The 21,013-nt window shown below is 35.6% G+C and overlaps 1 protein-coding gene across 1 annotated transcript in view; it reads right to left on the reverse strand.

Moving 5' to 3' along the window:
- The window catches only part of GTF2H1 (general transcription factor IIH subunit 1), a 31,353-nt gene that overhangs the window by 8,210 nt on the left and 2,130 nt on the right, over positions 1 to 21,013 (reverse strand). Inside the window, exons 2-11 of the mRNA XM_079788318.1 lie at positions 16,012 to 16,180; positions 12,786 to 12,978; positions 11,404 to 11,569; positions 10,405 to 10,498; positions 9,003 to 9,152; positions 8,791 to 8,870; positions 5,855 to 5,982; positions 5,660 to 5,747; positions 2,501 to 2,589; positions 2,003 to 2,120 (exon numbers count right to left, since the gene is read on the reverse strand). Of these exons, the coding sequence (XP_079644444.1) occupies positions 2,003 to 2,120; positions 2,501 to 2,589; positions 5,660 to 5,747; positions 5,855 to 5,982; positions 8,791 to 8,870; positions 9,003 to 9,152; positions 10,405 to 10,498; positions 11,404 to 11,569; positions 12,786 to 12,978; positions 16,012 to 16,165 (1,260 nt within the window). The 5' untranslated portion in view covers positions 16,166 to 16,180. The remainder of the gene's footprint in view (positions 1 to 2,002; positions 2,121 to 2,500; positions 2,590 to 5,659; positions 5,748 to 5,854; positions 5,983 to 8,790; positions 8,871 to 9,002; positions 9,153 to 10,404; positions 10,499 to 11,403; positions 11,570 to 12,785; positions 12,979 to 16,011; positions 16,181 to 21,013) is intronic.

Here is a 21,013-nt window from a genome sequence, read left to right on the forward strand (position 1 = left end):
GAAGGGCTTGGGAAAGGTCTGACTACCAAGGGGCATTGGTACATTTTGGGGGGCAACAAAACTTTATCTTGGTTGTGTTGGTGGTTACATAACTGTGTATGTTTATTAAAACCCATAGAATAATAGACTAAAAAGGGTAAATTTTACCTTAGTTTAAAAAAAGAAAAAAAATAGAAACAATGTATAACCCACAGAATAACATAAAAATCCATGCTGATATAAATAAATACAGGTGAAGGAAAGGAAAATCTTCCTTTTAGTGGAATGTCAACTGATAAATGTAGACTAAATGATGGATTTAGAAAATCATCATTAAACCACCACCATAACAACTGTTTTCGGCAAGCATCATCAATGGATTCTAAAAAACTAGTGGGTAAAAGTTTGATGGGAAATAGAATATTTACAGTCTTAAAATAATCCACAAGATAATTATTAATTACAACGGGAAAAATAGTAACTTTTTGGTGGAGAAAACAGGCCAATACTACTCTAATCAAGTGATCAAAGTTAATATCACAAGTTAGGACAAATAAATATGTGCCTGCTGATGTGAGGATGACACATCATTTACAGGTTAGTTCTGTGGTGTTTCTGCTAAAAATACATAATGTGAATCCAATGTTAAGGAAACATTAGGGAAACTCTATTGAGGGCATTCCACAAAAAATGGCTTGTACTCTTCAAATATGAAGGTCAGGAAGGCAAAGAAAGATTGAAAAATGAGTCCATTTTAAAGGAGACTAAAGAGACATGGGAGCTAAATGCAACTCATGAACCTGACTTGGATGCTGAACAAACAAGTCTTCTTTTGCAAAAAAGGACATTAGTGGTACAACTGGTGAAATTTTTGTAAGAACTTTAGGTTATAGAGTACTTTATTAATGTTAACTTATTGTTTCTATAACTTTACTGTTATTACTTATGATAATATCTTGTTCTAGGAAATACACACTGAAATATTTAGGAATAAAAGGATCAACTCTCAAAATTGGCCAGAAAACATTTTTTTGTAACTTCCTGTCAATCTATTTTGATTACTTCAAAATAAAAAGTAAATATAAGTCCCAATATGCGATAAGAACTACAATAAAGTCAGTATTTATAAAAAGAGAAATGGAAAAAACTCATTACGGGGTATGTTAAAGATTGCTTTACAGAGGCAATTAAATCCAAGGTGAGTCTTGAATAATTATTAGTTTTCCCATGGCAGAACAGGCTAAGGGCATTCTAAGAAAAGAGAAAGCATAAGCCAAAGCACAGGAAGCATGAAGATAGTATGATTAAAGAACTCTGGGTAGTCTCGTGTGTTAGGCTGGAGAACAGGACTCTTTGTTATGTGTGGAAGGGAATGGTGGATATATAGCTGCAAGGTGGAACTGGAGATGTGGGTTAGGGCCAGATTGTAAAGGGTCTGGCATGCCAGACAAAGGCATTCAGATAATTATTGTGGCAACAAAGGGGGACACCGAAGGTTTTTAAGCTGCAGAGTGATAAGATCAGATTTGTGTTTTTAGAAATATAACTGTAATGGCAGTGTGGAAAACTGATCAGGTTTGTATAAAACAAGGTGATGAAATAAAAAAATACTGAAGGCTTGACAGAAATTGATTATCAACTAAAGTATAAATAAGGGTGGGGAAAAATGAAGAATAGATAATGTTTTACATATTTATTTTATATATTGAGGTCATGCAGAATAGTTAAAGAGTGATGACCAAAAGATTTTTTTTGAAAGATTTTACCAACAAAACTGTGTATATGGAAGGAAAAATTAGCAATCACAAAAGTCATTATTTTTCATTATCATCTTGTCTTCAGATGCTTCTTGAATAAGCCAAATACCTTTTCTCTCTACCTCTTGATTTTTTCAATTTATTTAGCAGAAATATGTTTTTAAACACAATTAAAATATTAGTTATATAGTTGAATTCGGTTGTGCACATAAAATAAGGAAGTAATCATGTGTGAATTCTGGTTTCAAACAATATAAATAACCCACCTGAGTTAATTTGGGTGTATAAGCTTCCATTTCTTGTCTAATACTTTGAAAAGAATTAATAATATCCTGACTTGTTGCATACTGTAGTGATTGGATTGGAGTTGGACCATGATAATACCTAAACATTAGCAAAGAAGAAAGAAATTACACAGAATAAAGGTGCTCAACATTTGTCTTTTAAATATTTTAGCAGTCTCAGTACATTTCCCTCAAAGCAAAAAAATGATAATACAGTTAATGAGATGTCAATAAGATGATTTACTTCATAAAAGGACAATTAAGATGAAAACAGCACAGAGAGCCAAAATTTACTTTCTTGGTTTTGATAATTTAGGATCCTTTCCTGAGATGCACAAAGTACATTTTTAAGAAAAAAGAATACTGTACTTTTATTGTAACTAATTAAATTTGAATACTATACTTATAGAATATATTCTGTAATAACTTGTGTTATATAACTATCCTGCCTCAACTTAATTTAATATTGACCAAACTTACCTATCTGACTTCTTGAGGTTTAGTGCAATCGTTTTTATGGAATTATTTTTTCCCAAGTCTTCATATTCAATGGACTCCTGTAACTTCGCCTATAATTATTAACACAGCACTTTTAATCATAACTTTCCCTTGTAAAAGTAATGAACATGACTGAAAAAGTAAAACTGTATGAAGTCTTCATACCATGAACTTCACTTCTAGAGATGATGCTGTACAGGTGGTTGAAACAATTTTCTCACCAACCAATTAGAGAGAACACTTGTTTTCCTACACTCCAACCATTCTAATTACTACTAAACTTTTAATTTTTGACAATTTGGTAGGTAAAAATGTGTATTTTACTACCCCCCCAATAGATTACTAATTTATACTTTTTCTCCAATTTAGTGTTTGTTTTTTAATTATTCCCTTTTTGCTTATTTTTCTGTGGATTAATTTTTGCTTAAATCTTTGATCCACTTGGAATTTATTTTGGAATAAGGAGTAAAGTAGGTAATTTGAGTTTCTTTTACTAAATTATTAATGAGTCCTCTGAACTCCATTTGTAGAATAATCTGTTTTTTCCCTCCGCTGATTCTGAAATGCCATGTTTATCTTATATTTAATTCTTCCAAATATTTGGATTTACTTATGAACTTTTTATTATTTTTTTTATTGATTTTTTTACAGAGAGGAAGAGAGAGGGGTAGAGAGTTAGAAACATCGATGAGAGAGAAACATTGATCAGCTGCCCCCCGCACCCCCCTCACTGGGGATGTGCCTGCAACTAAGGCACATGCCCCTGACCGGAATCAAACCTGGGACTCTTTAGTCCGCAGGCCAACACTCTATCCACTGAGCCAAACCAGATAGGACTATGAACTCTTTTTAAAGAACAATTTCCTTTTTTAAATTTATTGATTGATTTTTGGGGAGGAGGAGAGAGAAACATATCCTTGGGTGAGGATTAATTAAAAAATTCTAGGTTATTAAATATATCACAAAAAGGTCAATTTGAACATTTAGTATTTTAAATTGCCCCTATTTTAAGAGTCTGAATAGTTCTCTTGTAGTACAGGAATAAATTTGACTTCAGCATATTCAGAGTAATACATCCATTAGTCCCCAGAGTCAGCCTATTTTATACTTTCTCAACTCCATACCTTTTAGCCAACTTCAAGGCATATTAATGTCATTACTTTTCACATATGACAACCTCATTTTGATTCCTGCTGTTGCCTTACCTAAGTTGTGACCCTATCAAACCTCCCATAATAATCCAAATCCTAAACTTCTGCCAGAGCATAGTTAAGTCACACTTTCATACTTAACTGAAAGCTCCATAAATGTAGGAACTCTATCAATACTTCTGAATCTCTCATCCTACAAAACCCTCTGTAGAACAGAGGCAACTCTTGACTTCAAAGAATATCTAGAATTAGCATTTATTATTCAACATTATGAAAATCCACACAGTGATTTGTGACAACTCTTTGCCTATCAAGAATCAACTCTACTTAGTGCAAGAGTTTGCAAAGTAAAGCATCACTTCCTAGATTTCTTCTTTAATACCTATAACTTACATTTTAGTTTCACTTTTCTTAGTTTAGAAAAAATTTCCTAATGGCTTTAATTTTAAAGGTTCAAATACCTGTACAAACATATTATCAAAATATATTAAATATAGTATAAGACTCAACCACAACCCCTTTACAGAAAGATTACCATTTAGCATGCTCTTTTAAAGGACTTTTTCAAGTCCATAAACTTCTTTTTCCCACGTGAAATTATCGTATACAATCTACTTTGTGAACTATTCTACTCTATTCATTCATTCATTTTATATTCTCTTTGGTTCCTATTGTAAATAACACAACTAGTATACTTTAAATTTTGTTTTGTAATTATTTTTTTGACGTTTGGCTTACCTACAGACACTAAACTCTCTGAATACAAGAACTGTCTTATTCATTTTGTTTCCCACCATCTAATATTTTAGGCAACTCAAAAGCTTTTTGAATTTAATGTTTTATAAAGTGAACTACTGTTATGGCATATATTAACTATTTTTAATTCAATATATCATTAAACCATTTAAAGTCTGTAACGACTGCAGTGATCTTCATTATATGGATGTACCACAGATATTAGGATGTTTGCCATTTTCTCTGTTATCTATAATAAAAGTGTAATATGCTAATTAGACCGGACGTTTTTCCAGACGAAGCTGGGGCTGTGAGGGAAGCCCGGGTTCTGGGTGCCAGAGGGAAGCAGGTGCCAGCAGCCGGGGGGAAGGAAGGCCTACTCTTGCACGAATTTAGTACATTGGGCCTCTAGTAATGTTATAATGAGCATTTGTAACTAAATCTTTGCACACCTTTATTTTTAAAAAATAAATGTCCAGAAGTAGAATTAAGGACATAAACTTTTAAAATTTCAATACCTATTGCCCTATAAGAAAGCTTTATTGTAATTTATTTTTGTAACTGGGGAGGGAGAAACTTAAGAACACACACAGAGTAATATCCCTAGCAGGGTGGATCAGTTGGTTAGAGTGTTCCACACACCAAAAGGTTGCAGGTTTGATCCCTGGTTGGGAGCATACAGGAGGAAACCAATTGATGTTTATCTCCCACATTGATATTTCTCTCTCTCTTTCTCTCTAAAATCAAAACATATTCTTTGATGAGGATAAAAAAAAAAAAGACAAGCAAGCAAACAAAAACAGAGGAATAGAGTCACCTGGTAAAGTTGCAAGGAAAGAAGGAATATGCAAGTAGTAACTGTCAATACTTAATAAGAAGACATATTTAGTCTTGAAATGCCAGGTTTAATGTGAGGGCCAAATCCTATCTTTTAAAAACATTATACATAAACCTTCAGTTTTTCTTTCTCTTACACTGCCTTTGTTGAATACTCTTTCCCAGAAAATAGAACTATATGTCAGTATGTGCATGAGAAAACACAAACAATAAAAATAGTTAACAGACTTGAGTCCATGGAAAGCTGGCTGGCAAGCCAAATTTAAAAAGTTCTTCAATTTAAGCCAAATGCTTAACGTGTTGGTTAGAAGAACTAAGTCATTTGATATAATCAAGTGTCAACATAAAGTACTAGCAGTTATACATAAGGTATCTGGAGAAACCTGAGCCCTACACGTTCCCAACTTTTTACCCATACCCTTTTGACTGCTGGCTGAAAGCAGTCTGCATCTCTGGAATTTCCATCAATGCTGCTGGGCTCACCATTTTGTTCATTTTGTGCTTCTCTAAAAACAAGAAAAAGAAATTGATGTTAAAAATCACAGAACAAAAACACAACTCATTTTGACTATCTTGGAAAGCTCAGCCACTGCACCTTGCATGTATACTTAACTGTTTCCTGAGACCTGCTGCTAGGACCATGGCACTGTGATGGTTAAATCTCTTGATGATGGCAGCATTACTATTTTCCTTTATGGATTTAGAATTAGAAGTAGATGGCACAGAAGATATGCCATAGCCCTACAAGAAACAATTTAGTAGATTAAAAATCAAAATATAGTTCTAATTTTCTTATCTGTTACAAGACATGTTTAGCTGAAAAAAAATTTCTGTATGATGGGAGTTTATTAATTCTGAACACTACTAAATATTTATAGGTCAACATTTAAAAGTAAGTGACAATATACACATAAAAATTAAGAAATACCACTAACTCATTTACCATCAACAAAAAAATCTTAACTTGAGCTTTCACTTTTAAAGAGAAATTTTGGAGTTAGCAAAATATTAAGTAACAAAATACAGTGAAAAAAGCATAGCAATGAAATGAAATTCTGACTTCATCACTTTTCCAATGTTAAGCCTCGGCTAGCTCTGTAAAATGGGTATTTGGAGACAAATGTTATAAACAAAAAAAGAGGGTGCGATAATGTAGCAACTGGATTGGGAAGAGGAGCTATTTTACATAGGGAGGTTAGAAAAAGTCTCTCTGGAAAAGTGACATTAGAATAGATATCTGAAAGATGGGTGGAAGCTAGTTAGGTAGAAGAACAGGAAGAAAGACAGCAGGTGTAAAGACTCTGGGGTAGAAAAAGCTTGGGACAGATCTGAAGGTCATTATGTCTGGAGCATGAATGAGGAACTAGTCCAAATTGAGAAGTAGGAGGTAGAGGCCAAATCAAGAAGGGTCTTGTAGGAGTTTTGATTTTATTCTATGTTCAATAAAAAGAAATTGAAGAGTTTTACATAGTGGAACATAATGAATTGATTTATAACTTTTACTCCTAGGAGAGAATGATCTATGACAACAAAAGTGGAATTAGGAAGATCAATTAAAAGGCCAATGCAAGCAATGAAAGCCAGAGATGGTGGTAGTCTACAGCAAGAGGGCGTAAGTATCTGTGGAGGTCAAGAGATGTAGACAGATTAGAGATGTATTGTGGAGGACTTGTTAACACAAAATGAATGTTGAAGATAAAGGATGGGAGGGAGGGGGATCAAGGAGACCCTTAGGTTTTGGCTTGAGCAAGTGAGTCCATGGTATGTTCTTTAACTGAGATAGGAAAGACCCAGGAAGAAATCCTTTATGATGATAAGAATCCAAAGTACCATTTTGGACATGTTACATTGAGATGTCTGTGAACTATCTAAGTGAAGATATCAAGTAGTCAGTAGGATATATGATTTTGGAGTTCGGGGATTGACAGACCAGTGTGCTATTTGGGATTCATCATTACATATTTATTTATTTTTATATTTTATTTATTTTTTACAGAGAGGAAGGGAGACGGATAGAGAGTTAGAAACATCGATGAGAGAGAAACATCGATCAGCTGCCTCCTGCACAACTCCTACTGGGGATGTGCCCGCAACCAAGGTACATGCCCTTGACCGGAATCGAACTTGGGACCTTTCAGTCCACAGGCCGACGCTCTATCCACTGAGCCAAACCGGTTAGGGCTCATCATTACATATTTCGTATTTCAAGCAAAGGCATGTAGAGAATGTATTCAGGAGGAGGCCCAAAGACAATATCCTGGGACAGTAACAACTAGAGGATGACAGGGGAAGAAGAGGCACCAAAGAAAAAAGGAATCAACCAACATTTCTTTCTTTATTTTTTAAAAAATATTTTTATTTATTTCAGAGTGGAAGGGAAGGGAGAGGGAGAGAGAGAGAAACATCAATGATGACAGAAAAATCACTGATAGGCTGGCTCTTGCACACACCAGACTGGGGATTGAGCCCGAAACCTGGTCCATGGGACAACGTTCAATCCATTGAGTCACCACAGCCAGGTGCTAATTTGGTTTTAAAGTATATGAACTTAACAATGATGGTATATTTAGTTTAGACTGATATTGGTAATAGGCAAAGTGAAGAAGAAGGTTACACATATGCATGTAAAAATATACCATCTTTTTATTAAAAAAAAAAAAAAAAAAAGCCCTAAATGTTGAGAATCACCAAGGAAGTGTCTGAGTGCTAAGAATCACCAAGAGAAAGCTTAATTTCATTATGGAAAAGACTCACATGCGTACCAAAAATTATATTCTATTAATATGTAATTTAGACTATAGGACAAACTTTTAACATTGGTCTTCTCACTTGGTGAGTAAATACACTAACTTAAAATTAGAGGAAAAGTTAGGAAAAAAAAAAAAAGATAGGTAGGTGGGAGCATGTGTATATGGCCAGCAGAAAAGGAGCAAAAAAATGGGCAAGAAAATTAAAATATAAGAGTGTGAGAAGGAGTTTCCTCTTACTCCATAAGATATAGATAGATAGGTTTGACTAGAAGATATAACCTCATTTTCTATGACTGGATAAGTAAGCAAATCTAGAGTTATGATGCTAAGGTAGGTAGCTCATATTTGAAAGTGTGCCTGTTGAAACATATTGGGGATAGTGTGGGTAAGGATCATGAGTGAGTTCATGGTGGGTAAATAATGGGCAATCAGCAAAAGCTTACCTTTCCCTTGTCTATTAAGATTTATCCACATTAATAGAGACTGTTAGCTAGAGCATAAAGCCAGACTCATCAATATGTTAAGCTTTCATTATTACCTAGAGAATTGTTGATGGGAGAGCTAGAAAATTCTTTTAAAAAGTTTTAGCAACTCATACAGGAATTTGTTTTACAAGCAATTTTAATAGTCAACAGTACTACCAAAAAGCACTTCTGATAAGTATCAAGATAACAGTATTTTGTTTGATTTACAGTCTCACAAGTAAAACATCCTCTCTTAAGGCAATTTTAGAATTATAAAAATACTGAAGACAAGGAAAAGACTGTGTTCTCTCATAAATCCTTTTGCTATAACTTACCTCATCTAATGGTTTATCTTCCAAAGCTGTCAAATCAAGTAGTGGGTTTTTCACTCCTAAGGAAACCATTGTTTTTAACCCTAGAAAATAAATGAAATAAAAAGTCGATCAAATCTTACCTTTTTCAGAAATTAAAAAATTCATTATTAACATCACTAATAAGTAGAGAACAGCAAAATAAACGAGAGAGTGGGTCAGGGGTAAACAATTACCTTTTTCATCTATTTTGGCACATTCTGCAAACAGGTCCTTTGACCCTGTATTCAGCCGGTCCCTGTGAAAATAATGGGACTGAAAAAAACGTGTCCAGAATTCCTTTTCTGTCATGCTGTGGGGAACATTTTCTACATATTTCATTTTTACTGTGGAAGAAAAACCATAACAGTTACATGCTGCATATCCATTTCTTAAAACCTCAAATTAGTTGAAATATAAATAGCAAAAACTAGATTATAAAACTTCAACTATATATTCTGTATATAATAATCTAATTATAAACATGAAATATAACTTGAGAGATAAGATGAGGTACTACCTTTATGAATTTTAATAATTATAAACAAAACCTTATTTTGTACCAGGAGATTTGACAAGTTTTAATAATAGTACCTATTTCATAAGGTATTTGCGATAAATAAATGTGTCAATATACATAGAGGCTTTAGAATGTTGTCTGGCACACCATTATGTTATCAGAAAGATATGCAAATAATGACATTACAATGTGATAACTCTGAGGCAGACACTGGCCCTACAGAAGGGGAGGGGGCTCATATCTGCCCGAAGAAGTCAGAGGTGGTAATGAGGAAATGCTTGAGCTGAGTCTTTTTTTTTTTTTTAATATATATTTTATTGATTTTTTTTACAGAGAGGAAGAGAGAGGGATAGAGAGTCAGAAACATTGATGAGAGAGAAACATCGATCAGCTGCCTCCTGCACACCTCCTACTGGGGATGTGCCCGCAACCAAGGTACATGCCCTTGACCAGAATTGAACCTGGGACCCTTGAGTCCGCAGGCTGACGCTCTATCCACTGAGCCAAACCGGTTAGGGCTTGAGCTGAGTCTTGTGGGAGAGGTATGTTTCCTAAAGACTAAAGGTGCAGGAATGAGAAAGTGAGAAGAACAGTATATGGCTTAAGAGAGCACTGGTTGGTTAAAAATGACTAAAGCAGCGGATCTCAACTTTGGCTGCACATCATAAGTCATCAGGGCTGGGGTGATCCTATTAGGATGGTTTCTGCAAGGGAAAGGATTTCTAAGTTAGAAAGGTCACTCTGGAGGAAGCATAAAGGATGATTTGAGTTAGTGCTCTAAAGACTCATTTATTGATGCCCCTGGAGGATGTCATCTGCTCAGGTATGGTTAAAGATAAATCAAGTTTAAGAGCTACTGATGGAAAGAATGGGAAAGTCGTCATACCAATGAATTGATGACAATACACTATATACTAAAAACTTTAATATCTACCACTGTCAGGAACTAGGTACAGTACTTCACATATTTTGTTGTACTTGATCAGGAATAAAAAGTAAACTTTTTGTTTTTCATTGAAATATTACTGTATTCATACAAATAAATATTTTAGCTATCTGAAAGAAGTGATTCGTCTTACCTGCGGGATAGGTCCTAAATATGGACTCAATAATATCAGAGGTTAAATTATATCTCAGACCATTACATCCATCTGTTTGGGGCCGGACATCAGCCTAAAATAATGAATATATATTCATTAAAATAGTGGGGAAAGATGTTAAACACACAGCAGTCACTGGACAAAGGTGGAAAAACAGAGTTTCTGAATGAATTACAGAGGCAAAGGGAATCCCTCACCTTTACTTTTGCAGAGAGACAAAGAAGCCTGGCCTGGTTTCATATAATCTTAGTGACCTATAAAATCTGCTTCCTTGAAAATCCTACATGGTCAAACAGGCATGTTTATGTGTGGCCAAAAACAGATAGGTATGGGAGCTTTATCATAAACTTCTACAGTTACCAAAACTATAACATATTTTACTTACTAAATAAGCAAATATTATCTGACTGGTTTATTTAAAAAAAGGCCTTATTAATTAAATACTAAGCACACAGAAAGATGCCTAATGTATACTCAAATTTTTGTTAAATGTGTAAATACTGCTTTGGTTCCACCAGAGGAGAGACATTTTCTAATTCTACAGGTAAGGTACTCCCAATTTTTCTCTAAGATGCATTTTGCAACCCTTACTTTTTCTATACTATGATAATCATTACACATTTAACTTTTATTGTAAGTAAAATATAGCAACCATAAAAAAGTTATCAGAAAGCCCTAAATTTAAAATTACTAGGGGAAATAAATATTAGTCCAATTGCTAAAAGATTCTTTTTTAAAAGTCCATTTGATTCCCAGCATGTTAGGGTCAAGTCCAGAAACCAAGAAAAATAGCAAAAATACAAATTTAAAAAATACTGTATGTATTTAAAAATATTTTAGAATACCATGAATATGGAAATGCCCATGAATTTACAAGAAAATATTAAAATTTATCAAAGAAATGGCATTGTTAACACACAATCAGGGTTTTCCTTAACCTCCGCCCCCTCCTTTTCAGAAATCTAGAAGGTCACATACCAGAAATGCTGCAGAAATGCCAACATCCTGCTTATGATTGGATGTGGAAGAACTTTCTGTTGAGTTCACATTTAAACGATTGGCCCAGAATTCCTCAGCACTGATCACTTGACTCACAACAAGGTCTTTATAAAGCTGAAACAAAACAGGATCTTCTTGCAGCATTCTGGGGATAGAACATATTGAATATACTGAACTTTCTAGAACAAAACACCATTTAGGTAACATTTTAATGACTTTAACACAAAATACTGAAACACACAACTTTCATTTTGTGATGATTGAGCAGCAGCAGGCCATTTAGTTCATTTGTTAGTAATTAAAAGCAAAAACAAAACAAAATCAAACAGAAAACCAAAACTACCCCACATTTTTGGAGGGACAAATAAAGTGTAGATAAATGGAAGTTTGAAGCAAAGACTAAAACTCTTTGAGGGCATGGATATGGTCTTATTCATTTCTATATCCCAGCAATACAAAGGTCATTGTATCCGTATTTGTATTGCACTGTATTCTTTTTTACAAATAAAGGCGAATGAAGAAGAGGAGGCATGCTTAAGATTTTCCATGGTGATAAGCACTTGGAGTCATAGCACAGATGGCTGAAAGATACTGGTGATGGAATTCATCTTATCAGAAATTCTCATCATTTTACATGCTTTCTCAACTTTTTTTCCCCCAAGAATAAAAGGATTTTAAGTATAATAATATTATCAAAACTGTACTGACATAGTAATGATATCACAAAATCAACTTTTTAACAGTATGATTTCCTTCAGGTTTCTTATTTACAAACACACTTCTAATGATTTAGTATCTTTTCTGTGAAGAGATCTGAGAAAAGAAATTAAGGAATCTTAGCACCTTTGAATCTCAGTTCTGTTCCTAATCAGATGTTAGGCTTTAGGCAGTTAATTAACATCTGAGTTTATACATTCTCATTTGCCCATAGCTAAACAGCTAGTAAGAAGCTAAAGTTGAAAACAACAACAACAAACAAACCCCCCCCACACACACACAGAGGTAAAGATACCACAGCTTGCCCTAAACAGTTTGGCTCAGAGGATAGAGCGTCAGCCTGTGGACTGAAGGGTCCCAGGTTCAATTCCGGTCAAGGGCATGTACCTTGGTTGTGGGCACATCCCCAGTTGGGGGTGTGCAGGAGGCAGCTGATCGATGTTTCTCTATCATGTATGTTTCTAACTCTCTATACCTCTCCCTTCCTCTCTGTAAAAAATCAATAAAATATATAAAAAAAATACCACAGCTATATTTTCCTATATTATACTATCAAAGTACAAGGGATGATAAATAGCAAGCTATTACTCTATGAGACTGGAGAGAACCTAGTTTTTCAAAAGGCTATTCTTTCCCTCCTTCACCTGTTTTTCTCTTCAAGTTCTTTATTAGCTTTCCTCTTGAATTTGGGCAGCAGCTGCTGAAGAAGGTCTTTCACTGCATCTCGCTCTTTGACTGCTGTGCTTTCATTGGAAAAATGGAAGTTAGTTGTGTCCCCTGCGTGCAGAACCAGCTGAAGCTGAATTTTAGCTTTTCCTTCTGGACTGATTTTCTGGCCTAAAAGGAAATATGAGGTTAATTAGATGACACACACATTGTGGAAACTGCCATACAACAGGTTACTTACTTAGCAGAAATGCACTCTACTCAAATAATCCAGAGTACAGTTCAACAAATTCACTGCTAACACTCTGCTTCCTCCTTTAGTATTCCTTTTGTGTGGCACTTCCACCTCTAGATACTAAAGAGCTTTTAGTTCCATTCAACTGGGGCAGATATCTTTAAAACTTCCTAAACAGTCAATAGGAGTCCCAAATCCACCCTGAACAGCTACCTCCAATCAATATTATCATTAATAAAAACTAGAGGCCCAGTGCATGAAAATTCAGGCACTGGAGCAGGGGGTCCCTCAGCCTGGCCTGCCCGCTCTCACAGTCTGGGAGCCCTCAGGGGTGGGAGGCAACCTGGCAATCAGGGGAAGGCAATGCCCCATCACACCTCTGCTGCTGCCTCTGTTGGCCCTGGTTACCTGAGCCTTGGGCGGCCCTGGGCGGCTGGGCAGCCACTATCTGAGGCTTGCCTGCGCCTTGGGCTGGCCCTGGGCGGCTGGGCAGCCAACATCCGAGGCTTGCCTGAGCCTCGGGCTGGCCCTGGGTGGCTGGGGGGCTGAGGGGACTGGGGGACTCCAGAGGCAGACGCGCAGAGCGGCCGGACCTGCCTCGGGGAGGGCCCAGCCGTGCTGCGTGCCTGCCACCCCAGCAGGGCTGAGGGGACTGGGTGCCGCCATCTTTGAGGGCGTGACTATTAATTAGCATATCCCCTCTTTATTAGATAGGATAATTTGTCATGATTCAAAAAATTCCAAAACACAACCCATGGTTTACTTACTAGTTGCAAAGGAAGATATGAAATTTTACATTTGAGAGATTTGGTGTCACCACTTTAACCAAGTGATCAAAGCAGGACAACCTGACACAACAGGCTTTCTGAGATGACAGAATAGGAAGTAACCACAACCACTTACAAGTTAAGACAATTAGGCATAATCATAATATGTGATATTCTACAACCCTATACTCAGAGAAGAGACTAAAGAACTACAATTACCACCCAGCCAGTGTGGTTGAGTGTGGACCTAGGAACCAGGAGGTCATGGTTCAATTCCTGGTCAGGGCACATGCTTGGATTGTGGGCTCGATCCCCAGTGGGGAGTGTGCAGGAGAGAGCCAATCAATGATTCATTCTCTCATTTTTGATGTTTCTATTTCTCATCCCTCTTCCCTGAAATCAATAATATAGGAAAATATGTATGTGTGTGTTTATATCTATGTATATATATAAATATAAAAGCTATAACTATATACATGAATCTAGTTTGAATATTGGTTTAAAAAAATCACAATTCTAAAAACATTACTGGGACAATAGGTGAAATATAAAGTGGTCTGAATATTAAAATTTTGGTGGTGTGATAATATTATAAGCAGTCAAAGTATACATAAACAATAATGCAAATATGGCAAACTAATAACAGTACTTTTTTTGTTAATCCTCATCCGAGGATATTTTTCCATTGATTTTTATTTTTCCCCCCATTGATTTTGAGAGAGAGTGGAAGGGAGGGGGAGAGACAGAGAAAGAGCGATGTGAAAGAGACACATCGATTGGTTGCCTCTCATACGCAGATACAGGATCAAGCCTGCAACTCCCTACCCTTCAGTCTGCAGGCTCTATCCACTGAGCCAATCTGGCTAGGGCAATAACTGTCCTATTTAGGTGGGATATGTTATATAGTATATGTTGTACCATTCTTTAAAATTTTCTATAACTTTGAAGATTTTCATAATAAATTGGGACTGGGAATGTCAAAATATACCTACATAATGGAGAACTTGTATTCTCAAAGAGTGGTGCTGCCCTAACCTGTTTGGCTCAGTCACTCTTATTCAAGATCTTTAGCTAGGTAAATTGCAGAACTCCCTTTCAGAGTAAAGGTCCTCAATCTCAGGATTCGCTTGTTTGTTTTTTTTAAATTTATTTCTTTATTGATTTCAGAGAGGAAGGGAGAAGGAGAGAGAGATAGAGACATCAATGATGAGAGAGAATCATTGACTGGCTGCCTCCCGCATGACCCCCACTGGGGATCGAGCCCACAACCCAGGCATGTGCCCCTGGCTGGAATTGAACCCGGGACCCCGCAGTCCGCAGGCCGACGCTCCATCCACTGAGCCAAGCCAGCCAGGGCGTCGCTTGGTGTTTTTAAACCTAATTACTATTGAGCCATAGAGTACCAAAACTTTTGGGTAATATTTCAAAGTTATTCTTGCTAATTTGGAAAGAGAAAAAGAATATAGAAATAATGTGCTCTGTATTTCATCTATAGTCAGTATAAAATTGAATATCTTCTCAACAGACAATAGCCACATAACTAAAAATTAATTAGACAACTTGCTTAAATGATACAATTTTATTAATGGGCAATCTGGTATCATCTATCAACATTTTAAGTGCATGAACCATTTGAATCAGTAAAGCCAGTGCAGAGATGTATCCCATACATCATACATACAACCCCACAAAGGTGTTTAGTACACAGATCTATACAAACTATTTGCAACAACAAATTCTGGAAACCTCCTAAATGTCCTTCAACAAAGGACTGGTTAAATACATAATTGTACAACCATTTGGTGGATTATTATGCAATGCTTAAGAGAAGGTATAGATAGCCCAATCAGCGTAGCTCAGAGTTTGAGCATTGACCTATGAACCAGGTGGTTACGGTTCGATTCCCGGTCAGAGCACATGCCCGGATTATGGGCTTGATTCCCTTCCTCTCTGAAATCAATAAAAATATATTTTAAAAAAAAGATATACATAGATATCTTTACACGCGGTAGATTTACATAGGTAACGTTTTACATATATACACACTCTATTAAGTGCAAAAGGCAGTTTATAGACTAATATATATTCAGTAATCCCACTTGTAATTATTTTTATGTGGCTGATTTTTTTGGACATTAAAATAAAAAACCCACAAAGATTTTTATAAGCAATCTTCTAAAATTACTAACAAATATGACTTACATTTAATATCTCCATACATATGGCTGATGGTAAATCTATCTTTGCCTTCAGGTGCCCAAGCAATTCTTTCTGCCATGAGGTATAGAGCTCCATCCTGCTTCTTTTGACGCACCTTCTTTACAATGAGCAAGACTTCTTCAGATGAAGTTGCCATGATGGCTAGAAGGTGCTAATGGAGACAAAAAGAGTTCACATTTCAGTTATGATCTGATTTATTGACTTCTGAAGTCCCTTCCAAATCTAAAACCTAAACTAATAATGAAGGGGGAAAAATCTCTTCTCTCATTCAAAGTTGAAAATACAATTATATGGCATTATTCCTTAAAATCAAATTCCATTTTTTTCATACCATAGGTGTGAATTTACGTAAGTTTAAAATATTTGGCAGTTTTTAAACCATTCCCACAAATGCTAATCAGAGTATTTTCAAATTATTTTTATTTTTCCCAGTTATATTCTTAAACTCTTAAAATGTATGATTTGACTACAAATATGAAGTCTTTTATGTAATCTATATTTAGAATTGTAGAACTTCAGAATTACACAGGGGTCTAATAAATATTTAGTTCAAATTGTTTCAACTGAAACAACTAAGGGCCACAGGCTTTCTGTGACTATTCCAGAACCACTTCCAGAGCTGAAACCACATGCACATTTCCTAATTCTTGGTCTAGGTTTCTTCCAGTATGCTTGAAAAAAGTAAAACTGAGTCAAAAATTTTTTCTACTTTTTAATATTCAAAATGTTACAGATAATGGCACTGTATTTTGGACTGTAATAGTCAAATCAAAGATTATCTTCCTGACTACAATCCTGTTTTCTTGATTATTACTATATAAAAAGTATTAAAATAGCAGCTGTGAAGAGAAAGCATAGAGAAATAGTGTTATCAGATACAATATAAGATGCTCAGGTAAATTTTATTTTCAGATAAACCAATTTTTAGCGCAACTATTTCCCAAATATTGCATTTATTAAATCATTATTTGTTGTCTATCTAAAATTCAAACTTAACTGGATTTTGTGTATTTTTATTTGCTACATTTGGTATCTCTTTGTAGAAGATCCTTATCTTGAGCAAACAGTGGGTTTTCACAATAAAGGAATACATAATTAGTACAGTAAGACAAGTAATCAGGCGAGGAGAGGAATCTCCACTGAGTACCACAGTAGAGTACCTGGAAGAGATGCCATTGTAGTTCCCAAATTTTGATTGTTGGATAGGTGGTTTTGTAGTTCAATTGTCCTGAGTTAAATTCCAAGTTCACTACTCACTAGCTATGATACCTTGGGTAAGTTAATCTCTCCTTATGAAATGAAGCTACTAACACTTGCTTTACTAGGCTGTTTGAGGAACAGAGATAATGTATGCACCTGGAACACAGGAATCACTCCCTAAATGGTATTACCTACTATTAAAACATCACATGGTGGCCCTGGCTGGGTAGCTCAGTTGGTTAGAGCATTGTCCACGTATGCCAAGGTTTTGGGTTTGAGCCCTAGTCAAGGCACATATAAGAAGCAGTCAATGAATGCATAAATAAGTGGAACAACAGTCCTAACCGGTTTGGCTCAGTGGATAGAGCGTTGGCCTGCGGACTGAAGGGTCCCAGGTTCGAATCCAGTCAGGGGCATGAACCTTGGTTGCAGGCACATCCCCGGTAGGGAGTGTGTAGGAGGCAGCTGAATCGATGATTCTCTCTCATTGATGTTTCTAACTCTCTATCCTTCTCTTTTCCTCTCTGTAAAAAAAATCAATAAAATAAGTTTAAAAAAAATTATTTTCGTTGCTACTTCATAACTAAATCGTAATGTAAATATCTGTTTTCTGATGGTCTTAGGCGACCCTGCTGGCGGTTCTCAACCTGTGGGTCGCGACCCACAAGTTGAGAACCGCTGCTGTAGAGCCTAAGACCATCGGAAAACACAGATATTTACATCACAATTCATTAACAGTAGCAAAATTACAGTTATGAAGTAGCAATGAAAATAATTTTATGGTTGGGGGTCACCACAACATGAGGAACTGTATTGAAGGGTCGTGGCATCAGAAAGGTTGAGAACCACTGTCATATATGTTAGACCATTTTATTGCCATATCCAGCTCTGGGTGGGGAGGTTTCCTCTCAGTAGTGTGTCTCCAAAGGTGGTGCAGTTTGATTTCCACATTTTGAATTGCTTTGGAGGCTTCTCAGGTGTCTTGACACTGCCTCTCCTAGTCTGTTGATCAGACTGTAGAGAAAGGCTGGGCCAGTCATGCTCCAAAATAGCTTACGGGTCCTGGTAGCCACTTCTCTGTCTTGTTCCCACAACCACCCACTGCCTTTGCAGGATCCAGGGCCCTGGGACTGGTCTCCTCCAGCTGGTTGTTTTCCTCCTTGTTAGAGAAGCTTGAGCTGCTGCTCTGTAATCCTCAAAAGAGCTGAGTCCTTCTCCTCAGCCACCATGAGAGCAATGTGCCACAACCCAAAACTGAAAATTTAATACTTAATACTTCAGATGCTACTTTCCCCATCTTTTATCAATCAAATGTCTTCAAATGCTCTCCATATCTTGGAGAGTCATTTGTATATATGGCTAATTTGTTACCTAGGAAACAGCCTGGTGCCCTCCGACCTTTCTTCTAAATCCTGGGAATCTTAAATGCCCAACCCAAATGCTAGAGGCTTGAGTGTGAATGTCTGGATATGAGGCCAAAAAGGACTCTAAGGAAAGATCCCATGATTGATAGTGATGAAAAATGCCACATATATGCCATTTCTAAAGTTACGAATAGTTTTCATTCCCAAAGGAACAATTTAAAATATAATTTTAAAGCATTTACTTCTTCCAGCTCTGGAGGGAAAGTTTAAAGTATAATTTTTGAGAAGCGAACATGTCTAGGTGTCATAATTTGCCCTGAGCAAACAAGAGAAGCTTTATTGAATTCTTAATAATATGTCCAGGTATTAGACTAAATTCTTTATAGGTTTTATCTCATTCAGTTCCCAGTTAACAATCCTGAGACAGGTTCTATTATTAGTTCCATTCTGTGGATAAAGGAAACTGGGTCTGAGATATCAAGGTACTTTCCCAATACATCAAGGAGTAGCAGAACTGGGTTTCAATCTGGGTCAGACTGACCTTGGAGTTCCACTATGCTATTTTGTGAACATTTAGAATTGGAGGAATGGATATATACCCAATTTAATAGTGGTTACCTACAGTGACAGGATTACAGAAGATCTGAACATACCTTTTGTTTTCTGGATTTTTACAATAAATATATATTTTGTAATGAGAAAAGTAGTTTTTAAAAATATCTTTGCAGAAAAAAAATGTCTTTGTGAGTGTATCCCTATCAAATGTATGTTTATTAAGAAAACATGGAAAAGTGTTAGGTGTCTTAGAATAGGTAAGAATTAAAACAATTTTCAATTTCTGTAACATATGTGTATCAATTATTTTATTTAGCTTTAAAAATTTAATCCATAAAGGAAAATTTATAACATCTATGGAACCATTAAATAATATTCATTTTCTAATATTCATTTTAATAAACACGTAAGTATCAACATTTTAATAAACTATGTAAAATTAGACTGTATACCACACTAATCGAATTTTAGGAAGTATGAATTAAAATCTGAGAAAGATGGGAAGGGAGGATAAGCAGATAACTATAAGATAATTTTAAGTATGTTCATATATGGAGGAAAAGCAGTGAGCAAGAACAGTTGATAGAGCAAGTCTCCAGTTAACTGGGTTACAGGCACACATAAGTGTTAGCTTTGGCGTAAAAAAATTTTTCTGAGATGGAAGGTAAAAAGATGAGTTAAGATAGAGAAACTGAAGTGGAGGAAAAATTAGATGAATAGAATTTACTTTATTAGCTATTTAAATCAATTGGGAAAAACATAGCTTCTATGTACAGCGTGGGACAAAAGTAGTTTTGCAGTTGTTCGTATGTAAATTAATATAATAATAAATAATATAATAATGAACTTTTTCATACTCACAACTGTAAACAAACTTTTGCTCCACCCGGTATAAAGCATGTAAAACCATTTATATGAAAATCCACTTAGGGGGAACTTTGAGAATAAAGTTTGCTTGTCAAATTTTCCTGGTTATCTGTAGCAACTTTAATTGTACTATGACCAATTTTAGGAAGTTTAATAGAACCAGTAGGGGTATCCTACAGTAACTTCTGACTTCTATACTTTTCTTGAAGGTAGTTCCTTGAGTAGCAAAAACTTTCCAGTAGAGTTCTATAAGAGCCAAAGAATATTTCATTTATGAGAAATATTGTAGTTACATTTAAACAAATTGGCTTGATGAAGATCTGATTTTACTTAAAAGATTTACTTTATGAAATAATCTGCCATGAGATTTCTTTAAATAGCAATATCCTTCAGTAAAGGCATTAATTCATTTTCAGTGAAATATTTACTTGCCTCAAGCTAAATGTATATGCCTTGCACTGAGCCTTTGCATTCTCCTTCCTTCCCATTAACTAACTTTTACTCATTTTTTTCCTACTCTAAGTTATTAGGCAAGGTCTCCTATTCTTTTCTTTATATCACTTATCACAACTATAATTAATTTTTGAAGTAATTCTTTTAATGTTGATCTCCCCTTGACACAATTCAAGCTTCATAAAGAAGGGCAGAGACTACTGTATTGTGTTCAGTGCAATACAAGCACCCAGCAGCCTATAGGAAGAGTTTAATAAATATTTATGATACCTATTTAAGATCTTTGTAATTAAAAGGATACAATCTTGGTAAGACACAAGAAACCTTTGCAGATACATCTGCGGCTAAATTCCAGGAAGCACTATTACTTTCTTCTCACAAATCAGAGGACCATTCTTCATAGATTCCAATAACTGGCTTATAAGGAAACAGGAATAGGAAGAAATTGAAAATATTCAGCAGACATCTTTAAATTACTGCATCTCTACATTTCCATTACCTACATCCCCTTTTCCAATAGCAGAGGTAAATGGGGCAAAAAAAAA

Source organism: Cnephaeus nilssonii (assembly GCF_951640355.1).
Source record: "Cnephaeus nilssonii genome assembly, chromosome: 13".
Lineage (NCBI taxonomy): Eukaryota > Metazoa > Chordata > Mammalia > Chiroptera > Vespertilionidae > Cnephaeus > Cnephaeus nilssonii.